Below are 26,304 nucleotides of genomic sequence, written 5' to 3'. Positions count from 1 at the left end.
TAGTTCAGCCAGTGAGGTCGGAGGCTTCCTGCTTAATGAACCGAAAAACTCGGCGGAGGTCGTCCCCTTCTGCATGGCCTCCACCGCCCTTCCTTCATCAAGCTCGGGAATCTGCAAGGCTTCTGTATTGAAACGAGCTACGTACTCTCTAAGCGACTCCTCTCGTCTCTGCCTTACTGTTTCCAGATAGCTCGTCTTCCTATCTGCTGGCACCCCGGCGATGAACCGGCTGATGAAACGAGTGGCCAGGTCTCCAAAACTCCCAATGCTTCCAGTCTCCAGGCTGTTGAACCACGCTCGCGCTGGCCCTGAGAGTGTCGTTGGGAATACCTTGCACATCAAGGCATCCGATAAAGTTTGCAGTTCCATGAAGGTCTTGTAATTCATGACGTGCTCCCTCGAGTTACCAGCTCCGTCGTAGGCTACCATTGATGGCATCATAAACTTCTTAGGGACAGTTTCCTACTGCACCCATTTCGAGAAAGGCGAAGAAGTGGGCAGGAAGGTTTGGCTTTGATCTTTCTTTCCCAGCTCGACCAAAAGCTGCTCTCTCAACTTCTGCAGTTTTTGGTCCACATCCTCATCTTCCGGCCTGGGCTTTTTCTCCAGGCGATATTCCTCCTCCTCTGCTTCACTCCTGGTTCACCTGGTTGTCCCGGCGGAATAGTTGTCAGCCTCCTCATTTTCTATCATCTCCCTCACCCTTCTTCCATGAGCTCGGGCCTCCGGCTCTTCCTCTTCTCCGGCTCTTCTCTCCCTTTTCCCGGCACCGCGGCTGCTGGTTTGAAGGCGATCAGGGGTAGGTTGGGGCTCATTGGTTTGGGGTTCTTCTACCACTGGGAGTGTATTTATCGGGGTGTTGAGGCCCCTTTGTTGCATTATCTGCCCCAACCAATGGGCGGTGTTCTGTAGTTGGAGGGCCATAGTTTGAAGGTCCTGGTTGGATAAGGTAGAGGTGGGAGCATTCCTTGCCAAACTTGGCGAGGGATTGAGAGGAATGGGTGTTTGGTTGTTTAGTGTTGTAGGACTAGAAAAGGAGAACTGCTGCCCCTCTTGGGCAGAGCTTAGGTCATTTGGGATGTTAAGGTTGTTTTCGTTGTGATTAGCCATCGTGGATCTCAGTGGGTTTTGTTAAGAGTGGAACTCCGGTGATGAAAAGATCTCCTTCGTTTCCCACAGACGGCGCCAATTGATGATCTGAGATCCAGAGAAATAGGGTTTTTACAATGGGCTCTGTAAAACTTAGAAAAAGCTTAAACCTAGAAGAGAGTATTTCTCCTTTTATAGGTTTCCTTTTGTCTGCTAGTGACGTGCCAATAGAACGAGTATCAGTAGACCACCTGTCCCTGCCACGCTGATACGGACGTACGAGGGAATCAAATCTCTTCCCCATGCGTAACGGCCTCTGATTCTCTCAGGGCGCGGGTAGGCGGGTCTGCAAGATGGATGGATGGATCCTCTTTCGGGTTCTGGGCTGGACCGGTGAGTAGAGACAAAGCAGGGACTAAATGGGATCGGCCCAAGGAGCAGAGAAGACGAGTGTAACAGCCCGGAAACCGGTACCCCTCTAGTAACGGCCCGACCTGCTCGGCGCTAGGATTCAGATCGGCTTAAGGCCGCCGGAACCCGTAGCAAGCCTGCTAAACATCCTGAACTCTAGGTATAATCCCGTACATGATCAAACTTTGCTTGAAAACTTAAACTTTGGTCTCATAAAAACCTTTAAACTTGTTTTTCCTTACCTCAGCTTGACCTATGCATGAAAACATAGAACCTCATACTAGATGGGTCATCAAACTTGCTTTAAAACATATCTGCTTTGGGTCAAGGGATTGGAACCCTTTCTTCCCTCACGGGCCATTCAAACTCATAACATTTAAAACATTTTCTCAAGATCATGCATAACAAAAAGGGATTAACCAACACTCTAGGCAAAGCACAATTCTATACATCTCATGCTACAACCCATGGCATATCTATACTTTTCTTAACTTGGCTCTATCTCTTTATAACATTACTCTTTACTCTTTCCATTCATCATATCCCATGTCCATACATCATCATGCTCATGTCCACCACTAAACTATGCAAGCAACAAACATACATAGCATTACATAACATATCATCTCTTTAGCAACTTACACTACATACTATCTCCATAAACATATACAATAAGCATCTCTCCTTATACATAAACATAAACATAACTAAGCTATTACAACCAAACATGGCAACCCATGCTTGAACCTCTTCTATCACATAGCTCTTCTGACTTACTCTGGCTTGACATACTCTGGCCCTGCAAAACTGGGGTTAAGGGAATGGGGTGAGCTACAAGAGCCCAGTGAGTAGAAACAGAGAAAAACATTTGATTTAGTTCCTCCATTTTTAGGTATATTATTATTCATTTTAATGTTCCACCCTTTTTATGTATTTTATTATAAAGACATTTTATTCAATTCAATTATTCTTCTTATTCATGCATTCATGAGATGCGTCATATCACAATTATATCACAACAAACATCTCACCCCCGCTTGAGTTCATGCTAGCAAATCTCTTCCTCTTGCGGGTGATTTTAGAGGGTTCACGTAACGTCCTTCCCCTCAGGGTTAGACATGACCCCAACATTCCCTCTGTCAAAACTTGGCCCCGAAGGAGCTCTCATGGGGCTTTCCTATATGTACTTACCCGACTGACAAAGACTCATGACAGACTTGTGGGCTATTGAGGTCGCCTTGGTCCACCCATCACATCATATACATAGCACATTATGCAATGCGTCACCTTCGTGAAACTAATGCATCATCCTATCACATATAAACATGGTGCATGGGCATGGTGAAACTAGTGCAATCATCCTATTACATAACATGATGTATGAGTATGCTTTAAGCATTTGATTTTCTTAAAGTAAAAGATTAAGTTTAGTTCTACTCACCTGAAGCCACTGCTCAACAAACTCAGGGTCAACTAGCACTGAAGCTAAACACCTCTCCTCAGGTCCAATCCTACACAGATGGACTCACATGAGGCACTAAACACATTCTAACATAAACATAAACATCTCCCCAAAAACCCCTCTAAACATCACTAAAACATGCATAGAAAACAGCCATGAAAAGGCTGGACAGGCACTTTCGGCGGCACCTTCGGCGGCCGAAAGTCTCCTCCAGAGACGAAACTCGGGTAGGTTCGGTGGCACCTTCGGCGGCCGAACCCTCTCTCCAGAGACGAAAGTCAGGCACTTTCGGCGGCCGAACATTACCTTCGGCGGCCGAAAGTCTGCTTTCAAGCCACAACTCAACTTTCGGGGGCAAGGTTAGGCGGCCAAACCATGCATCCTCAGGCACGTTCGGCGGCCGAAACCACCTTCGGCGGCCGAACCTGAGTTCATCAGAACTCAGCCTTTGCACACCAGCCTCCAAAACCTTCCAAAACACCCCAAACCTCACATACTCTCTCCCAAGCATGCATACACACTCCCACAAGCATAGAGAGCAAAGAAACTAACTTAAACTCCTCAACACATCATCACATAACATACATTGGGCATAAAACCCACATAAACCCTTAACATGCATATCTACCCATTCCAACATAAAACCTTCATAAAACTTACTTAAAACTTCATGAAAACTGAAGGGAAACAAAGATCTACACTTACCTCTTGAAGATCGAGGGTTGGTGCGATCCCTAACTCGGAGGTGTGGAGAATCCAAGCTCCAAAAGCTCCAAGCTCCCAAAACTTCTATTTTAGCTTCAAAACTTCAAACCAAGGGTAGATCTTATGAAAACTTGAAGGATTTTGAAGAGAAGACACACAAGCAACCAAGGGAGGGCAGAAACTCACCTGAGTTCGAGAATGGGAAGAAAACTCGCCCATTTCCGATCTGAGGGCTCTTTATAGGTGGCCTGGTCATCAACCTTCGGCAGCCTAACGTGCCCCCTAAACTCATGCATGTTCGGCGGCCGAACCTCACTTTCGGCGGCCGAACCTTGGCTTGCTCCCACAAGACTTTCGGAGGCCAAAGGCGCTCCCGAAGTCTTCACATGTTCGGCGGCCGAACTTCACTTTCGGCGGCCGAACCTGGCAAACGCCTCCTTGTTCTTTCTCTTCAAAAACTCAACTCTTTTCTATTTAAAACCATAAAACACTTAAAAACATTTTAGAAAACCTTTCCTTTACCCTTGCTCTACCCCCCAAAGAGGATCCGACACCCGAGATTCCACTGGACGGTAGGAATTCCGATGTCTGAACGAGCGGGGTCTTACAACGAGGCCGGCCTGGTGGAGAGAGCCAGATAAACCCGGTCATGAGGCTTAATGGACTGGACCCAGCTGGCGTGAGTGGCTTGAGGATCTCTAAGTAATGGGCTATTTTCATGGGCCTGGCCCTAGACGGGGATGAGGTGAACTCAGAGGTCATCAATACTTAACAATGTTCATAAAATTTAAAACTAATTTATCTACTTGCAGAACCATCTGATAGAGAAGTAGAATCTGCAATTCTATTATGTGGTAAAGATTTTTTTTTAATAATAGCATGCAGACTTGGGATCCCTCACATTAACAATAATAGCATCTCCATCTGTAGAAGCAACAATCTGTTGATTAAGAGAACTTACAAATTTTAGAAGAAAAAAATACAACAGCTCATATATGAACTGTATGCCAACAGAATATCTATTCTATCTTCAATGATCCTTCAAACTTTCATTCACTTTATACTTTATGGCAATAAAATGATCGTTTATATACAAGATAAGTATCAGTTCATTGAAAAGTGACAAACAACCTCAGAGAAGAAGACCATACCCATCAAATCTAAAGGATAATAAATGTCAGGTCCTAGTGAAAAATAACTGAAATATCCTTCAAAAGTAGATGAACAATGGATCTTGGAGTTAAAAGAAAACCAGCTTCAGTATTGAAACAACATTTTCATAAGAGGAACTGAACCCAGCTTCTTTTCCTTCATAATGCTATTTGGTGATAGCTTTTCAGTAGAAGAAACCAGGACAAAAAATGTATAACAAAAATGCTAAATGAAAGAAATCGCAAAGCAGTAGGAAGTACGCAGGACAAAAAGATATCACAAAGCAGGCTCCATAAGAATTACAACCAATCAAATATTCACAATATGAGAATCTACTACAAAGGTCTCTTAGTATTCACCTCATCTCTAGTAGTTCCATCCAAATCCTTAATAAGGCCTTTAATCTGTAATGACCCGAAAATCGTACCGCTACCGGCGCTAGGATCCAGATCGACTTAAGGTCGCCAAGACCCGTAGCAAGCCTAACACACATCCTGTATTCCTGTTAAATCCCATACATGATCATACATATACATAAAACCATAAACTTTTTCCTTCATTTCACCAAGCTTAACCTGTGCATACTCATGTTCATAAACATAAATCTCACACTGGAGCCCTCATCAAATGCTCCAATGGGGTAACATATCATACATTAAGCTTGGTTAACATAAAACATTACATAGATCATGAACACAAAAGGGATTAACCATACATACTAGGGTCAAGCACAATTCTAATCCTCAATATCATCATTACATTACATGACTGTTCAATACTTTACATTACAACATTTTCATGTGCACATCTAACTATTACATAAACATGACTTTACTCTTGCTGACATCCTGGTCTATCCCGTACCTGCACACCTGGGGGTTAAGGGAATGGGGTGAGCTAAAAAGCCTAGTGAGCAGAACCATAAAACATTATCATAAGTCATGCTTTCATGTAATGCATCACAACACATACAATTCACATCACGGATGGACTTGTCACCAATAACCCTCTAATTCCAATGTGCCCGGCCCTCGACGGAGCTCCGCAGGACTTCCTCTTAATCATCACACAATACCAAGACGCGTGGACATGGGCAGTCCTGGACTTTCATTAATCATCATACATAAATAAATGCTAGGACGCGTGGACATGGGCAGCCTTGGACTTTCATTAATCATCATACATATTGAGGGCTAATGGGTCATCCAACATCCATCCACATCAACAACAAAGAATGCAATGTATCATCTTCGTGAATTCTAATGCAATACAACCTAATATAAACATGGCATTCATGATGCATGAAACATGCTAAAAACTTTCATTATTTAAAACATAGTTTAGTTCTACTCACCTCTGGCTGACTCTGACCTGCTCTGTAGCATCTGACTCACTGCTGGGGTCCTCGGTTCCTTGGGTCCGAACCTATATAGGTGGACTCAAATGAGGGACCAAACATAGACGAACATGACTCTAAACTATTCCCCAAAAACCTCCTAAAACACCTTAAAACAATCATAGAAAACATGCAAAGGAAGGCTGAACAGGGCACCTTCGGCGGCACCTTCGGCGGCACCTTCGGCGGCCGAAAGTTCTCTCCAGATCCGAAACTCATGCATGTTCGGCAGCAGGTTCGGCGGCTGAAACTCCCATCCAGAGCCGAAAGTCCAACTTTCGAGGGCAGGGTTCGGCAGCCAAAGCATGCCACCACAGGCAGGTTCAGCGGCCGAAAGTGCCTTCGGCTGTCGAACTTGAGTTCTTCCAAAGTGGCAGAACTCAGCCTCTACAATGCATTTATGCCTTCCAAACTTTCCAAACATGCATTTAGCTATTCTACAACATGCATACACATACCACCAAGCATATAGGGGTCTCAAACTATCCTAAATCCCAACACAAACACATATAGCAACTCAAACAACATACATTACCCATAACTCAACATTAAGCATTTACTCTAAAACATGCATCAACCCTCTTAAAACCCCTCAAAACTTTTACAAAACATACAAGAAAAGTATAATCCCAGCTTACCTCTTGAAGACTGAGAGGGGAGGTGATCCCTAACTTAGAGATGGGAGAAATCAAGCTCCTTGGATCTCCAAGTTCCAAAACTTCGTTTTTAACTCAAAAATCTTCAAAACAAGATGAAAGCTTGTCAAAACTTGAAAGATTTAAAGGAAATCATTGAAACTAACCATGGGAGGGCATGGACTCACCGTTGGCCGAAATTAGGGGAGAAAGCTCGCCCATTTTCGGCCATGGGACCTTTTATAGGTGGCTGGCCAGGCCACCTTCGGATGCCGAAGGTGACTCCAAAACTCATGCATGTTCGGCGGTCGATCCTGGATTTCCCTCTATGGTCGTTTTCATTCAAAACTCAATTTCTTTCTTACTTAAAACCATAAAATACATGAAAATATTTTATAAAAACATAATTTTACCCTTCTAGAGGTTTCCGAAATCCGAGATTCCACCGGACGGTAGGAATTCTGATCTTTGTCCAAGTAATGTTTTCACTGCTTGAATTAGTTGTTTGTTGTTTACCTATAATAAGAACATCATCAACCTATGCAAGCAATGCTATAAAGCTTTCATTATCTTCCATAGTAAAAGGACAAAGATCAACTTGTGACTATTTAAACCCATATATTTTGAGTTTTTCCATGAGTTCTTTGTTCTATTATCGTCCTGCTTGTTTGAGCTATAAATGCTTTTGAGTAATTTGCACACTTGGCCTTGTAATGCTTTATCATATCCTGTATGGGTGTCATATACAATTCTTCTTCAATACACCAGTGTAAATAAGCATTGTTAATGTCTAACTAATATATTGGCCCGTTATAGGAGGTACCAATATCTAAGAACACCCTTACTGTGATAAGTTTAGCCACAAGAAAGAAACTCTCATAATAATCCACTACCATTAATTGATTGTAGCCTTTAGCTACAATGCTTGCCTTGTATCTATCAATTGTCCCATTCGGTTTATGTTTTACACCCATTTAAAAGCTATAAATTTTTTTTTCAATAGGTAAACTTGTTAATTCTCATGTATGGTTTTGTTCTAAGGTTTCTAATTTTGCTTGTATAGCCTTGACCTAATGATTGTCCTCTTTAGCATACTTATATGATTTACGTTCTATAGTAGTGGATACATTTGCCATAAAACATATATAGTCATGACTATAAATATGGCTATCAATAAAAAAATGAGACTTATATGGGCTAGGGAGATACTTGTGATATGTTGTAGTACTGACACTTGAAAGGATGATTGAATCATACATATTTGCCACAAAATCATTCAACCATTGAGGTCTTTATACAATATTGTTACTTCTTCTCAATTGAGGAGTGATATAGGTACTTGAATTTGATGGGGTCAAGGTAAAGTTTGAGTATGTCCAGCGATAGGTTCTGAAATAAGAAAATAGCTTATTTCTTTAGGTATAGATATAGGTAAAGGTACAAAATTATATTTGTGATGCTCTTGTCCTTTGTATGGAAAATAATTTTCATGAAAACCACATCTCTTGATAAAATAACATTTCTAGAATAAAGATTATACAATTTATAAGCTTTGACACCTTGTACATATACTAAAAAAAATGTATTTATGAGCTCCTTTGTCAAATTTTGATTTATTTGGGCTCATATTGATTGTAAAACATAGTTTCCCAAATACCTTTAAATGAGAATTTTATGGTTTTATCCCATATAAAATTTCAAAGAGTATTTTCCAATTAAAAACTTTTATTGATAAAATATTCATAATATGAGTTTCCATTAAAATAGACTCTCCATAGAAAAATTTTGATAAACAAGATCCAAACATCAATGCTTTAACTATTTATAGATGTTTCCGCTTTCTCTCCATAACTCCATTTTATTATAGGGAGTAAGCACACGATTTTTTGTGCAAAATTTCTCTACTTTTAAAAGTTGTAATATAAGTTGGATTAATAAATTCTAATCCGTTATCAAATCTTATTATTTTAATTATTTTTAAAATTGATTTTAGACCATATTTAAAAATTCTATTAAAACAATAGGTACTCTAACTTTGTCTAATAGTCCTAGAATAATCATCTACTATGATTAAAAAATAACTTGCTCTTGTGATAGTTTTAACCGAATATAAACCCCATACATCAACATGTATGAGCTCAAACATAGCCTTTATAGATATATTACTCTTAGGAAGATGCATTCTTTCTTGTTTAGCTAAGGGAAAAACATCACAAACATAATTATTTTCAAGATCAACAAAAATACTATCTTAGTTTTAGACGTATGCCCAAGTCTTAGGTTTAGATGCATTCTTTACCTGTATAGTTAGAAACACTCATACAGTCTGTTGATTCAGTTGAGCTAGCTCTTTGATTCTTCATGTACCTCATGATTTCTTGTAAGATCATATTTGACCATCTTAGATTCCAATTCTCTAGTTTCTGGGAGCCATAACTATATTCCAGTGGGGTTTCTTCTACAAAATTTACTTTCTAATCTTCTTGTTTTTAAAATCTTCAAACCAACAACCAGGTATCCATTAAATTTAAAATAGGTTTCTTTGGTATGACAATTTCTATTACAGTGATTATAAAACTTATTTTTCTTAAATTGCATTTTTCTACCCCAAACTCCTTAAGCCCTTTTACTATAGAAACCACATTCAATTCATCAATATTTGTGTTATGCAGTTCTCTTTGCTTTTCTATCCTCAAAACCATGGAATATACCTTATTAACACTAGGCAATGGCTTCACTAGAAGAATTTGATTCCTCACATGATCATAGGACTCATTAAACTGAATTAGCTTATCATTGTTATCAAGTTTAGAAATGACTTTGTAATCACCACACTCACAAAAATAGGTTTCAAATAGTTAAGTTCATCCTATAGCTTCTTAAGTTTTGTGAAATAGACCATCAGCCACGTTGTTCTGAGTGAAAGAGTTTATTTCCCTTTTAATTTGATAAAGAAGAAGACCATTACTTTCCTCAAACCTTTCTTAAATTTCTTTTCACAAATCCTTAGCAGAAGCAACATATAAAAAAAGCCTCAATTAAATCTTTAGAAAAAGAGTTAAGGATCCAGGATGTTTCCATACTATCAACTCTTACCCATTTCTCATACATTTCATCTTCTGGATCAGGTCTTAAATTTTTTCCATTGATGAATCCCAGCTTCTCCGTGGCCATTAAGGCGATCATGATGAACCTGCTCCAAGAGAGATAATTGCTGCTGTCAAGGGGTACTGTAACTAGCACCACTCCATGATGGTCATAGTTTTGCAAGGGATAAGGACCAGTGGTATTTCTGGTGACATTTTCACCATCTATGACTTGCTCAACATTAGCTATTGTAAAGGAAAAGGGACAAACAGAGATAGAAAAGGAAAAAGAAGGGAAAACAAAGAAAGGAAAGGCTTATGGACTGATACCATGAGTAAACAAAATAATATGCAACAAATAGAAAATAACGTGTACATTGATTGATTTTGCTCAGATATTTATACACACAGGTGGAGAATTCTAGAGTATGTATAACTGTCATTATTCCCTTACATTAAGACATTAAAGCTAAAAACAATCTACAACAAAGAGCTGGTTCTCTAAATCTATTCAGATCTAACTTCCTATATAACGTTTTGACTCCAAACCACACCATTTAATTTAATTCTATGCACACGGTTTTATTTTTCAACTATATAATGACCTAAAATGTGTGACGGAATTATCTCGTATAGGGAACAAATTATTATTAGTGATAAGATTTAGAGACTAAATTATAAATTTTTTAATTTGAAAATGCCTCAGCTTCAATTTTCCAACATGAACCGAACGTGGAAAAGAAATTAAGAAAGAACTTATTTATACAAAGTAGGAATTACCTCGTATCTTTATTTGTTAAAAGAGCTATTCCAATTTCCTTGCTCAAGTATTTGGTAAACAAAGGCACTAGTGCCGAAAAATTTAAATATTTTATTTATTACTAATAAGTTCCATTTCTTTTCTTCTTACGTGGATTTCTAAGCTGACCGCCGAACACGATGATACAGAGGAACGAGACTCTGAGATTCAGGAGGCGAGTCCCAGACAGTGAATGCACTTGTAGAGTTCATCCACTTGTTTGTAATTTCTGGGTAATGACGATCTATCACATCTTTTAGACTCTCTGTAGTATTCACCCATTCAAGTCCCTTCTTTGTATATGTTTCCTCATTAAAATTGCTTGTGAAGAACCTGTCGGCCTCCAGCCTCCTGCAACCATGAATTATATTAACAGAAAACCTATTACTTAATAAAAAAATTTACTATTCAGTCCCTCTAAAACGAGAAAACTTTTTTATTAATCTCTATATTTTAAAAAATACATTAAAATATCTATAAAACTTTAAAAAACTTCCTAATTAATCTCTGCCATTATATTTTTAGAAAAATTACTATCATCCCTAAATATTTGAAAAATTCATTAATTTATCTTTATTTCAAAATCAATCAATTAAAATATCTAAAAGTCATTATTTTTAACCCTAGAAGGAAAGAGGAAAAGTTTCCCTTCCAAACTTATTTTTCTCGTTATTGAGCAAATAACCAAAACAATTTAGAGCATTCTAAACCTTTCTCTAATTATTATCAACTAGAATTAATAAAAACATTAACGAATAGACTTTTTAAAATTTGAGAGATATTTTAATATTTTTTTTAAAACTGATAAATTAACTAATAAGTTTCTCCATACACAAAAACTAAATAGTGATTTTTTCGATATTAATATTGAAATTATCTAATATAATCAAATTTAATTACCTAGATGCCATGAGAATGAATGTAAAAAAAGCAGTCTCACTAATTGCAAATCCTTTAATCTTTTTCTCTGCCATGAGTCCCACTTGAAGATCAAGTTCTTCTACATCATCACCATAAACCTCTTTCAGCACTTGAATAGCTTCTTCATCATCAGTCAAATCTTCCCATTTTGATATGGGAATCATCATTAAACCTCTACGAAATTGATTGTACCTTGCAATGTTCCTCTCCCTGTCCCTGAAAACTGAATCATTCGCCAAAAAATTAATACCATTGTAAACATTTTTGCTGCTAATTCTAATATTTATTATAGTATTAATACCTTCAAGAACTGGTAGGTCTACATGAGGAATCCTCTCTTGGCCATCAACATCCTGGACCACAAGGTCCCTAAGCCATGTAGGATAATTCCATAGCTCTAAGGCTCCACAGGATTGGTGACCCATTGAGACCAATTGTCTGGTGAATCCAATCGCTGCTAGAACACTTTCTCCATTTATGCCTATGAGGTTCTCCATAGGAATCCTATACATGCATACATAAAAATAATGTGAAGATGGAATATAATTTGATAATTACTACGTTAAAGAGAGAAATGAAAATTTGTTATACTCTTGAATCAACGGTGGAGATTTATTTGGACCAGGTTCAAGAGTAATGTCTCTGATAGCAAGGTGATCAGGCAGAAGTGAATGCATTCTGTAAACACCAACAAATTCCTCAGTCAAAGAATAAGGGACACCGTAATTTTCAGGTTTCTTAAGACCCACAAGGCCTCCCAGTATGGCTCCTCCAACGTGCCCAAATTTGTCCTTGAATTTCTTTCCCAACAATCCGTACCTAAAGTATATATTTAGCCAAAAAGGAATGTTAATTTATAAAAAAAAAAAAAAAATTACTATTAGATCCTTTGATTTTCACAAAATTCACTAATTCATATCCTATCTTTTAAAATCACTCAATTAAATATCATTTTGTTTTAAAAAATCGAACTCATTAGTCTTTCAGTTACACAACTTGTTAATTAACTTGTTTCAACATTGGTAAAAATTTAAATAATATAAATATTTAAAATTATATATACTAAATAATATAAATAATTAAAATTATTGAATTAAATAATATAAATATTTAAAATAACTCAAAATTTTTATTTTAGTATTAATTGGATTTAAGTAAGGTTTGAACGGGATACATTTGAGTTTGGAAATAACTCCTTTGCCTCGTCTATTGATAATTTTTTTTAATGATTAAAGAATTAAATTTATAGAATATAAAAACGTTTTAATTACGTGATTGAATATTGAAATAAGAACAAATTAGTAAATTTTTCTAAAAATTCAGAAACTAACTAATAATTTACTCTTAGAAAAAAAAAAAAAAAAAGGTGTTTTGGCTCAGCGGAACTGAAGCCATCGAATTACCAGTTTGCACGCATTGCAGCCAATAATGTATGAGTTTTCAAAAGCTCCACTGTCCAATCAATGGTATGAATCTTTGCAATCACAGCAGAGGTCACTAATCTTGCGTATCTATATAATTGTTCATCTCCCAAATGTGGATTTTCCTTCTAAAACATCACAGTATAAGCAAGAAAAAATTGATTATCTTTCTTGATAATCTTTCTAAAAAACATTAGATAGGAGAAATGCTACCTTGAGAGCATCACAAATTGCATTATGCTCCTTGATGAAAAGGGCTTGCAGTGTGGAGACACCTATCCAACTATTACGAACATCTCCAGACAAAGCAATCCCATTATGGTCATGTATGAGAAGACCATCTTCAGATATTTTGAGCTTTCCATCTATGAATGTTCTCACTTGCTGCAATGTTTTTGCATTGCTCCCATATATAGCACTTCCATCCCTTTATTTCAAGCCAAAAAAAAAAAATACATACATTATTGATTATTAAAAAGACTATTGAGTAGAAAAATTTAAACATTTGCATTAATTTACATTTATATCTATAAAGTTTTAAGTACTATATTATAATTTATCATTAATTTTCCATATTCAATTTAATTCTATTGTTTGTAATTGTGATAAATTGAAAAAGTTTAGTTTTATTATTAAGACTTCAAGTTTGGAGTATATTAAAATTTAATAAAGTTATAAGAATCTACGTCCTGAAATTAAAGAAATTCATTAATGATGATGGATTTTAAAAAAAAAATTAATTTTGGATGAATTCATATTAGCATAGTTCTATTCTTACCACCAAGATGTACGAATGTTCAATGTGCCAGTCTTGACTTCATAGGAGCCTGTGCGAGCTTCTTTTGTCTTAAAGAACTTGAATGAATGTAGAGGGCATTGCCTCGCAACTTGTTTAGGTGCAATCAATTCAATCTGCATATAGTAAAAACACAAAAGATTAAATATGAAAATTTTCTAGTTTCTATTTTTTTAAAAAATATATATATTTTTTGAAAGTAAAACTACTGATTGTATTAATAAAAATTCATCAAACAAAAAAGGATATCATTCCAAATAGAGAGACGATTATGCCTAATAGATTTTCTAGCCAAAATATAAGCAGTTAGAGTAGTATTACGACGAACCCATCTAACAGAAATATCAGTTCTAGAATCTAATAAAGATTTACAATCATTCAAAATCAAATCCCTGCATAAGATAATTTGGCAAATATATTCCTCCTTCTTTCTCATCTCTCGAGCATAAATCATTAAAGTCTCCCGAACAAAGTCACAGAAAAGAGCTTCTATGAGATAAAGCTCGAACAAAGTTCCAAGACTGACGTCATCGTTGCGATTCCGAAAACCCATAATAACTAGTAAACCTCCATTGAACATTATCTTCCGAAACAACCGAATCAATAAAATTTGAAGAAAAGCCAACCATAAAAATAGACCCATGACTCTTTCACATTGACAAAAGGCCTCCTCCCAATCCTTGTCTATTGATTGAGAAGCAACCATCAAAATGTAAAAAATTACGAAAAAATTTCATACGAGAGTTAAGAGCTTTTGTTTCTATCAAAAGTTAAATGTTCAGCTTGTAACTAGGAACCAAATCTTTTAATGCAATAACAGTCCGAGAATTGCCGCCATAAATTTGCCAAAGAGGTCTGCATATTATAAAAATTGATTGGATTGTATGTGAGAAACATTCCTACCATACAGAAATCATAAGTGATGATCGGAATATCTCTGGAGCTCTTAATAGGGACAACAACATATTATTTTTCATCGATAGTCAATTGACGCAGATCATCTTCCATGAAAAAGGGGAAAGAAGAATTTAAGTTTAAGAAATAGGAAAAGACGAGAGTATCGAGTTACAAAAGAACTACAGAGGAAAACTTTATAATGTAATTATATTTATAAATTAGGTTGCTACAATTAACCAATAAAAAATTTTCATTTCAATTTCAATTGAAATGAAGTTAGGTTTCATTTCAATTTTCATTTTAATAAAAAATTATTTTAACAAAAAATAAAGCTAACAAGAAAAGAAAAAAAAGTACCAAAGTTGCTACAATTAACCAATAACTTGCTATAAGTTTCTACCACTTGTTATGTCAAAGTGAAGAAACTAAATCATCGTGTCGGTATAAGAAAAATTATTAGTTATATTTTAATTAAATTTAGCCATTACGTGTTAAACAAAAGGTAAAATACTTTTAATATGAGAATTTATTTGTAGATATTCTAAAATTTTAAGAATATTTTATTATATTTTTAAAATTAAGAGACCAACTAGAGTTTTTTCATACATCAATAACTAAATAGTAAACACTTAACGGTTAAAATTAATAAAGAAATTAATTATTAAATTTTTTTAAAATTTTAAAAAATATTTTAATATATTTTTTAAAATTAAATAATCAATTAATAAATTTCTTAATAGTCATTTTTCCTAAATTAATTCAAGTGCAGTTGCTTTTAGTGCTATGAAATTATTGGCATAAATTGATAATAATAATGATAATAGATTGGTACAATTTGTCATTGAACTAAATAGTGGCTATGACCATGCCAAGAATCAAGAGCTATTGATGGATTGTGTTTGCTACTTTGAATAAAGCTTCTAAATCATACTGAGAGTTCAAAAACAAATTGCGATAGCACATTTATGAATGACATTACTAAAAGCTTTATGATCATGATGACTACAGACTGAAAATTTCAAAAGGATAATTAAGACTCATAATTTTTGAAAGGATATAATTATTGTTGGAATTGTTGTTATTTTAAAAGAATGATGGGAATAAAATGGAGGATAGCTTATATGAATATTACAGAGGAATCCTACTTGAAGTTAATTGAACTTTTTTTTTCTTATAAAGAAGAATTTTCCTAAACACCTAAAAAAAAAAACTTAGCATAATAAATCTGATTAAATCTCATAACCAGTCTCTCTAGATACACAACATAGGATGAATCATGCCAAGTGAAAAACCTTAGCATAATAAATCTGATTAAATCCCATAACCAGTCTCTCTAGATACACAACATAGGATGAATCATGCCAAGTGAAAAACCTTGTACAAAGGATATATCAACATAACTACGTATGATCCAAAAACCTAAAAAAGAAAAAAAAAAGAAAAAGACAAGGGATCCACGTTAGTTTGCAAGAGAACTAACCAATAGCTAAAGCGAAAAAAGATAAAATAGATCAACTACATGATGACAGTCTATTGATAAAAACACCTAGCCGATCATGTGAAGGAACCTAGGAGACAAGTAGGCGCTAGAACGGTCGACCAAGAGCTACTTTCTTCAAAGAGCTAGTCGACCGAAAAGAAAAGATATACGAAAAACAAAGTTACATTCTACTGAAAAATAAATAAATAATAAAGTTACCCTTGGAATTCCAAAGAACATCCCCAATGGTAGCTAGTCCAGGTATACCCGTGGAAGATCCATAGTTAATAAGAGAAAAATGTTCATTAACGAGAGCAGGAAGCTTTTCTCAAAAGACAATAGAGAATGTTACTAGAAGTTTACTTATTTTTTCACGATGAATGAAAAATGCAACTAAAACTATTTATTAAAATATATTATTATATACAGTAAAAATTGAATTTTCTTAACAATAATTTTAAATTACTATCAAATTATTGCCTTAATAATATTAAAACAACCAATGAGTTAGGGGCCAGTGACAGCAAAGCAGTGAAGATGATAACCGATGAGTTAGGGGCCAGTGACAGCAAAACCATTCAGATGGTAGGGTTAACTCTACAGTGCAAGAAGGCAAAAAAGTGGTTCAAGAATTATGTGGACCCGAAACTGGACGGCTTATCCTGGAAACTATTTGCAAATGAGTTTGCAGGATGGGCCTTTCCAAACAGTTTGAGGGAATTGAAGGTAATAGAGTTTGAGCAGTTGAGGTAGATTGAAGATATGAGTGTGGATAAATATACAGATAGATTTCTGGAGTTACTTCAGTTTGTGGGTCAGGCTTATGATATTGACCAGAAGGAGGCTAGGAGGTATACCATAAGACTCCACTCTAGGTATTCCTCCCTGATCTTAGCAGCAGATAGAGAGAGCTTCCACACTATGGTGGATGCAGCCAGAAAAATGGATGCTAGTGTCATCATACAGGGGATAGTAAAGCAACAGGTGGCATAGTCCTCGGATTCCAAAACCTCGAGTACAGGAAGATTTGATCTCTCTTCTCTGAGTGCAGCTGCCACGGGAAGTAAAAAGTGGAGTAGATCCACTAAGAAGACAAAGAAGAACAAGTTCTGGAATAGGTTGAAGTCTAGTCTGGGAATGGGTAGTGGTTCGAGCTCTGATTCAGATAACTCTGGATGTGTGAGGTGCGGTAAGCCGCACAAAGAGCTTTATCGGTTTGGGACTACAACTTATTACAAATGTGGTCAAGAGGGGCACATGGCATGCGAGTGTCCCAATGCAGCTAGGATGGCACAGTCCTAACGGACAGCTTCTGGCAGCGTGGCTCAGCCAGTAGCTTTAGCCACATCACAGGGCAGAGGGCGAGGTAGAGGAAGAGGGACAGCCTCTTCTTCAACAGGTTCCCAAAGGGAAGGTCCTTCAGCTCCAGCACGGATCTTCACCATGACACAGCAGGAGGCTAACACATCAAACACAATAGTGTCAAGTAAACTCACTATTGGTTGTTCTGATGTGTATACTTTTATGGACCCTGGTGCCTCTCATTCTTTTGTTTCTCCGAGAGCCGTAGACAGTTTGAATTTGATAGCTTTTAGGCTAGAGTGTCCTCTATGGGTCAGTGGGCCCAAGTGTGATCCATCTGTGGCAGAAACAGTCTGCCAGTTCAGCTCAGTTATAGTTGAGGATAGGTGCCTTCCAGCCGACATTATGGTTCTAGATTTGACTGATTTTGACGTTATTCTAGAGATAGGTTGGCTCTCTACTCATGGTGCTACCTTGGACTGCAGGGACAAGGTAATTAGGTTTAGAGAATAAGATGGATCGGAGGTCGTCTTCAGAGGAGACAAGACCGGTATGCCTAGAGGCTTGATATTTGCCTTGCAGGCTCATAGGTTGCTTAGGAGGGGTTGTCAGGGGTTTCTTGCTCATGTTAGAGAGTTTAATGGTCAGATTAAGGAACCAGCTTCAATACTAGTGGTCAGAGAGTTTCTTAACATTTTTCCAAACGAGCTACTAGGTTTACCACCTGCTAGGGAAATAGAGTTTGAAATTGAAGTAATGTCAGGAACCAGACCTATCTCTATTCCTCCTTACAGAATGGCACCTGCCGAGTTGAAGGAGTTAAAAGAACAGTTGCAAGAATTGGTAGATAAGAGTTTCATCCGACCTAGTACCTCTCACCTTGGGGTGCTCCGGTTTTGTTCGTGAAAAAGAAGGATGGATCCCTAAAACTTTGTATTGACTACAGGCAGTTGAACAAAGTTACTACCAAGAACAAGTATCCGTTGCCCAGGATCGATGATTTGTTTGACCAGCTAGTAGGAGCCGATTGTTTTTCCAATATAGATTTGAGATTCGGGTATCATCAATTGAGAGTCAGATAGGAAGACGTACCTAAGACAGCTTTTAGAACCAGATATAGGCATTATGAGTTCCTAGTGATGCCGTTCGGGCTAACCAATGCCCCTGCAGTATTCATGGATCTTATAAACAGAGTTTTTAGTCAGTTTCTGGATCACTTTGTTATTGCTTTCATTGACGATATCTTGGTGTATTCCACAAACGCAGAGGAGCATCTCCATCATCTGAGGAGAGTATTGCAGAACTTGAGAGAACATGGCTTGTATGCCAAGTTCTCTAAATGTGAATTCTGGTTGAGGAGTATATCTTTTTTGGGGCATGTAATGTCAGAAAAAGGAATCGAGGTGGACCTTAAGAAAGTAGAAGCTGTAGCTAATTGGTCCAGACCCACTATAGTGACAGAGATCAAAAACTTTTTAGATTTGGCAGGTTACTGCAGGAGATTTGTCCAGGATTTCTCCAAAGCCGAATATGTGGCAGCAGGTCTTTGTTATAGCCAAATTCTTTATATTAGGCAACAATTGAGAGACTTTGAAGTGTTTTTTTATCACATTTCTATTAAATATGATAATATAAGTACAATCAATTTGACCAAAAATCCCATTCAACATTCTAAAACCAAATATTTGATATTAGAAATCATTTCATTTGTGATCATATATTAAATGGTAATATTATTCTTGAGTTTGTGGATACAAATAATTATTAAGTTGATATTTTTACTAAATTTTTAAATGAAGAAAGATTTAAATTCATAAAAAGAAGTTATTGAATTCTTGATGTCTTTATTTGTTTTACCTTGTTTAAAAGTATGTCAAATATGATTTATATTATATTGATTGTTAAAAGTATTTGTTATGAATAGTAGTGTGAATAATACTCCAAGTTTGATAAATTTTTTATATAAAAGTTTTGATTATTTTTGAAAAAGTTATAAGTCTTTTTATCAAGTTTAAACAATATATGTAAAATAGTTATGAAGTTATTTTTCTCTAAAAATACAAGTTTGCTATGATTCATATGTTTGTAATGAATAGTATTTTAAAATTATCAAATTTCATTTTAAAGTCTTTGATACATTTTGCTACATTTAAAATCCTTTCTCAAAATCATTTTAATCTATTATATATATATTTGATATATAATTATTTGTTAAAATGTCTATTAGTTGAATATTGAAATTTTATAAATAGTCCAGTGATAGTGTTTTAAGATTATCAATTTTACTTCAAACATTTTAGACATTTTAGCTATTTTTATACAAATATCTTATATCATTTTCAAGTTTATATTGATTATCATCAATGATTTTGAAGTTAATCTTATTCAAAAAAACATACTTTTTAATTTGGAAAAAATAAATGATTTTGAAGTTTTTGCAATATTAATTATGCAGAAAAATTTCCTATTTTAGAGGTACTTTTAGCATCCTAACCTTTATTTTCATAGGTACATTGAAATATACAATAAAAATCAGTTTTTATACTTTTTGATATTTACCTTTAAAATTTTATATTTTTATTATTTTCTATTTATTTTTGAATATTCTTTGTGATTTTTTTCATTTATATTTGGATAATTTTTAATTTTATCCTTTCATTTAAATTTTTATTAATATATGTTTCTTCTCTTTTATGCTTTTGGTACTTTTAATTTTGGATAATATCAAAAGGGAGAGATATATACATATTGATTGATAATTGAGGAATTTACTTGACTCTTTTGACTATTTTTAAGTTATAAATATTTTATAAATGTTTTTGAAATATTTATGGTTATATTTACTCCTTGAATTCCTTTGTTTTATTTATTTATTTATTTATTAAGTTCATTCATTTATGTAGAATTCATTGCATCTCATTTTATTGAGTCAAAATTTTCCTTATGAAAATGAGAGTACATTAAAGCTCCATTTGTTTCATGGAAAATATTTTTTAGGAAATTATTTTATGTATTTTTTAACGTTTGGGTACTTAGAAAATTTAATTAACGAAAAAAATTTTTCTAGTTTAAAATAAAGTTAAGTAATTGTAAGGACTTGATTTCCTTATTAACATCTTTGTATATAAATTTATTAATAAATTTTATTTTTTAAAATTAAAATTAAATAATGGAAAATAAGCTATCTCGTTAGAAAATATTTTTTACAGAAAATGATATAATTTATTTTTCACAAACAGACAGAGGCTAAAGGGTTGTAATTTTCTAAAATTCACACACTACACTTGTAATTATTATTTTATTATTCATAAATTATTTGTCATTATAAAAAAGAGAAAATTATTGAATTTAAGTGTTCTAATATTTATTTTGATCCTAATAAATAATTGGTGTGCTATTAATTATTTTTAGAAGTGTTTATTAGAGTTTGCAGGTCTCTAATTTAAATAAATGGAATTGCCTTAAAATTTAAGGATGAAAAGTGTCATGTTTGGAAATATAATATAAGAAAGGGACCAAAACAAAACTTTTAATTTATACATTATAAATTTCAATTAATTAATTTTAATGACTCAAGTTCATGTTTTAGATTCTAAAACTTATAAATATGGACTATTTTTAAGAAAATCTTTTTTGATGATCAAAATAAAATTTGCATATGGAGTTTTTTTGAAGATACTTTCTATTAAATAAGAGATTTTAAATTATAGATTACAACAGTTTAATTAGAATAAAAATTAAAAATTTATAATTTAAGTTTTTGCTCTATAACTCTTTGATAGACCAAAATGAAATTTTACAAATGGAGTTCTTTTGAAATTATTTTTCAATAAAGTAAAAGATTTTAAAATATAGGTTATACAAATTTAAATGGATTATAATTTTATCGTTTAAATTATGATTTTTTTAAAATTTAATGAAAAGTTTTGTGCCCTAAAAATGAACTTTAGGCCGTGGCGGGAAAGACAAATACATGCAAAAGTTGTAATGTTCGACCATTGAAAATTAGGACTTTAGGCCGTGGAAAATCTGTTTTCAAAGGATTTTATTTTCACCTCTAAAATTTCGGTCCCTCGAACTTTAACTTGAGGCCGTTGAATTTAAATTTTTCTGAGTACGAAATAATAACTATTTTAGTATATAAATGACTCTATTTGTATTTAATGTATCTAAATGACTATAATTATATTAGAACTATAAATATAATATATTTTTTATTTGAAAAAAATTAAAATAACCATTTAAGTACATATTTATTGAGATTAAATTTTATACACTCTTTTACTCTCTGAATCTTAGCCATAAAATTATAAGTTTTTTTTAAAAATAGTTTTGAATTGTAATTAATTGGTTTATATTTTGATTTAAAGCAAAGATTCTTGAGTGAATTTATTATATTGATTGTGGTATTGAGCATGAGTTTGCTGTTGTGAGAAAAAAAAACCGTAAAAAGTAATGATTTTACTCCAAAATTATAATCCGTTTTAATTTTTGCTCGAAAAGATTTAATAATAAAGTTGAATTTTGAAGAGTGTTTGAGAAACAAACGCAGATTTAGAATAGCTAAATATTTATAATTCATTGTGTTGATTACTATTTCTTTTTTTCTACTTTTTCTAATTTATATTTATAGTCTTAAAATTCTTATAAACCCAATTCATCTCAGGGGACAATAACAAATCTTTTAATGCAACATTAAAATATACATTCCTTTATTTTTAAAATGTAATAATTCAGTCTTTCTATTTTAATTTTATTAAAAATTAAAAGTTTCTTCATTAAAATTATATATTTTTTAATTTAATAAAATTAAAATAAAAAATACAGCTTTTAATTTAAAAAAAATCAAAATACAGAATTAAATTATTAAATTTTAAATAAAAAAAATACATTTGAGATATTTAAATAATTTATTCAATTCTTAGTTTATATATATATATATATATATGACAAAATGGGGGCCACGGGCTTCAGCTCTGTGCTGGGTCCACCCGCGGTGATGGGGACATGTATGATTGTTCTGATATGTATAATTGTTCTGACAAGAGAAAAAGAGAATTTTCAATGATGCTACACACTATGATGATCATATCCGTGACTGTGCTTCGCCGAGTTACCAATTTAGGTCACTCATTTAATTAATAAATTATTGAAAATTCATCAAATACACATTATTCTAAAAATTTCTAAAGTAATACTTTTAAATATTTCTAATAAAAGTTTTCTAATAATACATTAATTACAATCTTTAAAAATTTAAAAAATAAAAATAAATATTATTTCAAAAAAATTATTTTAAATGAAATTTTATAATATTTAAATAATATTTCTTTTATCAAGCTAGCACAACCATGAGAACGTTTCAATATAAAAAATTTACTAGTTTATAAAATTAAATATAATAGTTAGTATAAAATTATTAAAGAATAAACTAGAAGTGTGTTGAAACATTCTCCATGGAACTCTTGCAAAGTCTATATTGATGCAGCATTTGACTATTAATCATCAAAGGCAGGCATGGATGTTATAGCAATGGTGTGTTTTGTTCATCACTTTGAAGATAACTCTTTGGTCTTGTTGATTTGAATATATTATTTTTTAAAAAATTACTTTTCAAAAAATAATTTAATTAGATTGAGATAAATAAATTATTTCTCTTAAGAAAAATTCTTAATTTTTTGAAAAGTAAAAAGAAAAGTTATCGATCAAATAAAAACAATTTTCACACTTAAATGTTCTGAGTTATTCCCAATCAAACAAGACTGAATTCATATGATTTTAAGAAAAAACTATTTATTTGCATTGGTGGAAACCTAATCCATTTTGTTTTATCAAACTCATCATTCTTAAAATGAAGAATGGGAACTAGATGCTGTTAGCCATGACATAAATTTTATAATAAAAAATATTTACCTAAATTTATATAGACTTATACAAAATCTACGAATAATTTTATATATTTATATTACGAATTTACACAGATCTAATTTAAAACAAAAAGCACTATTCTTAATGAGATTATTCTCTGGTTATGATTTGTGAAGTTAATGTAATTCTCAGATATCTTGATGCTGCATGTGATTGGATAGTAAAGGATGTTAAGTTAGGTTCTCTATATGATGAATGGATCTCTAACCCTCCATAGCTGCTAGAGCAATTGCTCTGTTTCATGGCTAATGATCTTATCTTTCACAATAAAAAAGAAGCAAAAAACTTAGGTTAAGTATTATGAGAAGTAAATCTAAAAATCTAGATAAGAAAATTATATAAAACTAATAGATATATATAAAAAAAAAGATTATTTATGAGATGAAATAAATTTTTCGATCCAATTGTACCTTACTCCAAAAGCTAGCTTAAAGGGAGCAGTATTTATGACTCATATAAGGGGCATATTATCTCTTTGTGGGATTTAACATACTCCCTCACGCTTTCACTTTATTAGTGTGTGACATATTTATAGGAAGTCTAATATCGAATGAGAAAGTTACGATATCATGTTAAATTTAAATCAGACCTAATTCATCTCAAAAATTAAATCGAGAGTAGTATCTATGGTCTATATAATAGATATGTTAACGTAATCGACATGAAATTCACCGGTACCCAATTAAATATGGTAGAGTTTTGAAATGAAAATGATAGACTATTTTATATATAACAATATATAGATCAATTTTAATTGAATTGTTGGAATAAAATTATTAGTTGGCAGATTCATATCTGGGCCTTACTAGGCAAAATAATTTGTGGTTGATAAAACATGAGGATTGGAGATTGATGAGAATTGACAGATATTTTTGTAGTGAAGCGGGCAGAGGAGGAATAATTTTGTCCCCTACTATCCTACAATAATATAGAAAAGGAATCTTAAGAAATTCAACATGCAATTAAAATGCCCTTCATTTCCTGTTATAGACATGTCTCTAAGTAAACAACAAATAATAATTATAGCTAAGCAAATTAAAATTCAGAAGTAATTTCAATAAATAAATAAATAAATAAAAATCTAAAATGTGCAAATTATCACTTAATTTTTATTAAAATTTTAAATAAATATAATTTAAGTATTTCTCAATAATTAAGAACCTGAACTTTATCTTTAACTTAACTAAATTTTAATTTAATAAATTATTTACTATATTTTAATGGAAATTAAAATAAAAAATTATAAAAAAATAATTTTTTATTAAATTAGGACTTCTTTAGATTTAAATGTAGACTTAGGATTTTATTTGACTAAAATATTATTTTTCATAAAATGTTGAGAGAATTATTTGATTTTTTTAGAAAAATCAATAATAGTTATGGAAATTAGTTAAAAAAATAGAAATTAAGAGAAATAAACCTGTTTAGTATCCTCCAAATGATCAACCCAATCATGGATCATAAACTGAACCCAAGAAGCTGCTATGATGTTCAGTTGTTTTCCAGTGTCTATTAACTTTCTCCTGGCCAGAAGTTTTGTGACAACCACAGCAGGTTCCGGTTTCAGAATCTGCATTAAATATCCAATTAACTCTATTTGTTCAAAAAAATAACTTACATATTAAAAAATATTTATTTTCCATTATTTTTTAATTATCTTAAAAAATAAGCATATTAGAAAAATTTATGTATAAAACCATATTGGTATGCACTCACAGGCTTAACCTGGTGATAAGTGCATCCGAGTAAATCTGAAAGATCTCAGGTTCAATCCCCCTCCCCATTTCAAAAAAAAAAAAAACCATATTGGTATTATTAAAATATTTCCAAAATTTAGAGCTTAACTAAGTTAGGTATAAATTTATACCTTATGATTTGAAAAAAAAAAAAAAAAAAGTTTCGGTATGCCAAAATATATTACCTTAAGTTTCTGGTCAATGGGCAACATATTTCTGCCAAAAAATGTTCCTTGGCTGCCTGCATTTTCATTGAAGGGATCATTATACTTTCCATCATCAGTTCTATAAGGATAATCAGCCGGATTAAATCGAACACTGGCTGGAGTCACGCCGACGTTGATCAAGTTATACTGCTGGTGAAGGTGCCGGCGAATAGCTAGATAAATCAGACCCAAAAATACTGGTAATTTGTGCCATATTCCCAGCCTATCAATGGAGTGAATAATCTGGAAAAAAAAAAAGGAAAAAAGTAATTATTATTAATTATTATTAATTCAACATTGATAGTTTTTAGTAGATGCTAGATTATAAAAATATTAAAGGGATAGTATAGGAATTTACGAGGAAAAGGAAAGTGTCGATGATCGTCATTGAACCAACAAGGCTGTGAAAATCTTCATGAATGAAGCGATGCAAGTATGAACTTATGAGAGATTTCAAAGACATGGCTGATGGAAATATTGGAATTTAGTCTGCCTCTTCAAAGAAAGGCAAGCTCTGCTGTTTGTAGAATGCAACCCAATGTTTACTTGTCTTTATATAATCAAACGAGGCACCAGCCCTTCATACACGTGTAAAGAAATATAGAAATATAAATATGTATATACCTCTCTCTCTAATATATATATATATATAAATATCATCCTATAAAAAATAGAAAATAAAGTCTATTTTCCTTTAAATAGTATTCTCAAGTTTATTTTAGATATAAAATATTTTTAAAATTTGAGAGGGAGTGATTTGCTTACTTAATAAGTTTTATCAAATTAATTCGGTTAATATTTTTAAAATCAAATGATTTAAACAAAATAAAATTCTATATTATAAAAAGATAAAAAATAATGATGAAATTTATCGAAAATGTG

General features: G+C 33.2%; 1 protein-coding gene across 2 annotated transcripts; it reads right to left on the bottom strand.

Annotated features, from left to right (window-relative positions):
• Nucleotides 1–9,856: 9,856 nt before the first annotated feature.
• Nucleotides 9,857–25,939, bottom strand: LOC110601345 (alpha-dioxygenase 1). 2 transcript variants are annotated; one of them, XM_043950963.1, is made up of 11 exons: nt 25,781–25,939; nt 25,402–25,665; nt 24,901–25,050; nt 13,856–13,989; nt 13,291–13,504; nt 13,060–13,205; nt 12,248–12,475; nt 11,958–12,160; nt 11,636–11,879; nt 10,740–11,086; nt 9,857–10,007 (listed from the first exon to the last, which is right to left on the bottom strand). In XM_043950963.1, exons 1-10 carry the CDS (start codon nt 25,883–25,885, stop codon nt 10,855–10,857), a joined length of 1,920 nt encoding a protein of 639 aa, XP_043806898.1. In that variant the 5' UTR covers nt 25,886–25,939; the 3' UTR covers nt 9,857–10,007; nt 10,740–10,854. The 2 variants fall into 2 exon arrangements, with proteins under 2 accessions (XP_043806898.1, XP_021594135.1); XM_021738443.2 differs by having other exon boundaries at nt 9,857–10,011; nt 10,744–11,086.
• Nucleotides 25,940–26,304: the final 365 nt, after the last annotated feature.

Source organism: Manihot esculenta, chromosome 15, assembly GCF_001659605.2.
Source record: "Manihot esculenta cultivar AM560-2 chromosome 15, M.esculenta_v8, whole genome shotgun sequence".
Taxonomy (NCBI): Eukaryota; Viridiplantae; Streptophyta; class Magnoliopsida; order Malpighiales; family Euphorbiaceae; genus Manihot; species Manihot esculenta.
Note: the sequence above shows the minus strand (reverse complement) of the source record. Positions and strands in the feature narration are given on the sequence as shown.

Bases quoted from the DNA above. Each gene is read 5' to 3' on its own strand.
- LOC110601345 (XM_043950963.1), bottom strand. From the start codon at position 25,885: ATGTCTTTGAAATCTCTCATAAGTTCATACTTGCATCGCTTCATTCAT. The intron at 13,990-24,900 runs GTTTATTTCTCT...TACTATATGCAG, and splicing joins ATTTGGAGGATACTAAACAG to ATTGAATTGATTGCACCTAA. The intron at 13,206-13,290 runs GTAGCATTTCTC...GTGATGTTTTAG, and splicing joins CAATTTGTGATGCTCTCAAG to AAGGAAAATCCACATTTGGG.